Source organism: Perkinsus marinus, assembly GCF_000006405.1.
Source record: "Perkinsus marinus ATCC 50983 genomic scaffold scf_1104296955356, whole genome shotgun sequence".
Lineage (NCBI taxonomy): Eukaryota > Perkinsozoa > Perkinsida > Perkinsidae > Perkinsus > Perkinsus marinus.
In genome coordinates, this window is record NW_003207786.1 from 1 (window position 1) to 3118 (window position 3118).

General features: G+C 34.4%; 2 protein-coding genes across 2 annotated transcripts; one reads left to right on the plus strand and one right to left on the minus strand.

The window, feature by feature from the left end:
- Positions 1-456: 456 nt before the first annotated feature.
- Positions 457-2055, minus strand: Pmar_PMAR025939 (Imidazolonepropionase, putative; the record flags this gene model as incomplete). The annotated part of the gene is made up of 9 exons (XM_002775740.1): positions 457-502; positions 611-687; positions 749-1084; positions 1131-1271; positions 1314-1466; positions 1514-1609; positions 1653-1774; positions 1824-1964; positions 2007-2055. 9 exons carry the CDS (start codon positions 2053-2055, stop codon positions 457-459), a joined length of 1161 nt encoding a protein of 386 aa, XP_002775786.1.
- Positions 2056-2168: 113 nt separating this feature from the next.
- Positions 2169-3054, plus strand: Pmar_PMAR025940 (Brix domain-containing protein 2; the record flags this gene model as incomplete). Its single annotated transcript, XM_002775741.1, has 6 exons — positions 2169-2272; positions 2318-2392; positions 2452-2580; positions 2622-2710; positions 2791-2930; positions 2973-3054. Coding segments are annotated over 6 exons (619 nt in total), but the record flags the coding sequence as incomplete, so codon positions are not given.
- Between the last annotated feature and the right edge of the window lie 64 nt (positions 3055-3118).

The window sequence follows — 3118 nt, forward strand, 5'->3', positions numbered from 1 at the left end:
GTGGTGGTATGGTAGTAGTAGAGTAGTAGGGAGTGTCATGTTCATACTAGACCCTAGTACTACTACTACCAACAGCTACTATACTCAACTGATAATAGAGCCAACTCTTGAACAACATCATCATCATCATAGAGATCGATAATAGAGATATCATATCCCCTTTCCCATACTATCCCTGACTATACTCATTATCATCCTCCTTATAGTAGTACTTATTCATGTTTTACTATTAGAGTTATTATACCTCCTATGGAGTGTTTGTTGTTATACCACTATTAGTAACGGTATTACTAATACTATCCTCTATTATCCTACCATATGACTACCAATACTACTACTTGTACCTAGACTTGGTGGACGTATTATTACTATTACTCAATACTCAATTATAGATTGAAACATCACACTCATGAGCACAAGGAGCACCTCTTCTTCTTCTTGTTATTCCACTTCTTATTATATACCATTATTATAGACAATTCGACCATCCTTAATAACAGCCCTAATAGTATGACCAGATATATGTTGTATAATAGCATCAATAGTAGGAGGTTCCCCTATAGGTGGTTGTATTAATACCATATCAGCATAACTATCATGTATTCCTAACCATCCAGCTTTAGAGATACCTAATGCCTGTCCAGCATGTCTAGTTATACCCAATAATGCTTCTGGTATAGTAACACCCTACAACACCAACAATAACAACAGCACCATACTACTACTACTAGTAAGGTATTATTATTACCTGTACTATACATGCAAGTGTAGCTGTTGTTAATAGATCATGTATTGGGCTAGTACCAGGATTAAGGTCACTACCAATAGCCATAGTTACATTATTGTGCCTTAATAGATCTATAGGTGGTGTTATATCCTTTAAATATAGCTGTGCTGCAGGTAACATAACAGCAACAACATTAGCTTTACTTAGAGCTTCACAACCTTCATTATCTATCCTTTCAAGATGATCTGCTGATATACCTCCTAATGATGCTACTAGCTTACTACAACCGGTATGCTCTATCTGTTCTGCGTGAGCTTTTACCGATAAACCATATTTATCTTTACCACACCTTAATATCTAAACAATAATAGGGTAATGGTCATAGTAGTAGTATTATTATTACAGTATCTGCTTCCTGTAATGTAAATGCTCCTTTATCACAGAATATATCAATACTATCAGCTAATGGTGCACATACTGGTAATTGATCTTCAACAACCTGCCTAATATATGCATATCTCCTATCTTTATATTCTGATGGTATCTAATAACCATATTACTACTAATACTATTAAGTATATATTACAGTATGTGCTCCTAAGAAGGTAGTAGTAACCCTAGGTGTATAGCATTGTTGTCCACCAACACCACCATCACCTACTACTAATCCAGTAGCCTGTTTAGCTGCTATAAGCATATCCCTTTCAGTATTAACACATAAACCATAACCCGACTTAATCTATTATTAATTATTATTCATTGTAATAATATTACTACTATTACTACCTCACAAGTAGTAACACCATTATTGAGCATTGTTATAAGCCTTTTATTACATAATGTAGTCAGCTCCTGTAGAGTAGCATTACGTGTATCTCGAACCTATTATTACTACTATTATAAGTATTATTATCAGTATTATTACAGTACTAAGTATACCACCACCCTGTTGTAATATATCTATATAAGTAGCACCATTTAATCTATTAGAAAACTCCTTAGCTCTACTACCAGCCCATACTGTATGAGTATGACAATCTACCATACCTACTACAAGTATATTATGAAGAGTATTATATAATAGTCATATTACTACCAGGTATAGCTACTAGACCTTCACCTGATAGTACAATATCATAGTCATAATCCTCATTATTATCATTCCCAATATATACCACTTTATCCCCTTTAAAAGCAACTGTAGCATTATTAATGCATCCCAGCCCACCATCGACACCTACTACCAATACATATAACAACAATACCGCATTACTACTACCATTGCAGGTGTATAGTGTAGTGATGTTACGAACCAATAGACTACTCATAGTTACTCAGAAGAATGTAAGACTGACCTCTATTATAATCGATTACAATGGCGTGCGCGGAATGCTGAAGTTGGGGTATCATCGGCCTGAAGGCGACATTATCGTGTAGAGTAATGACGGACTCTAGTAAAGAAGATAATCATCCGGAGCTGCATCATCATCATGAAGAGGTGGAGGAGGAAGTGAATAAGGATCCTTATTACTTGGAGGAGGCTGAGTATTATTATTCTATTACTTGAGTATTAATATTATGGTTATTAAGGTACATTAAAACGGAACATAGATGGCGTAATAGACAACGCGTATTGGTATTTGGTAGTAGAGGCATAACATCACGGTAATATGATGATGGTCGTGGTGGGGATATTAGTGTATATGGTTAACTGCTATTATTAGATATCGTCATTTATTGGAAGATATTAAAAGGATATGTGTCCATAGTAAATCAGAACCTAAAGTAGAAAAGAAACAGAGGTTACAAGATATAAAGGAGATATGTGAACTTAAGAGTTGCAATAATTGCATGTAATAATAATAAGTATAATATTAATATATAATAATATTAGATATATGGAATGTCGTAAATCACAATATTGTTATATGTGGATGGGATGTATGCCTAATGGTCCTACTGCTAAATTCCAAATACATAATGGTAATAACAACAACAAGATCTAGTAGTAGTAGTAGTAGTAGTAGTAGTAGTAGTAGTAGTAGTAGTATTGGTATTATTAGTCCATACCCTTGGTGAAATGAAGCTTACTGGTAACTGTCTACGTGGTTCAAGACCTCTACTACACTTTGATGCTGCCTTTGATAATACTACTACTCCACAATTAATGTTATATAAACAGATGTTCATAAAGATGTTTGGGGTAATAGTAATATTGATAGTGTAAGTATCACATTATTATCAGATACCGAGGAATCATCCTAAATCTAAGCCTTTCTATGATCATGTTATGGCATTCTATTGGTTGGATAATAAGATATGGATTAGTAGTAATAGGAGGGGATCGAACCCACGACTCTCTCTCTCTTCTCAGACACTATCAGATCAGTC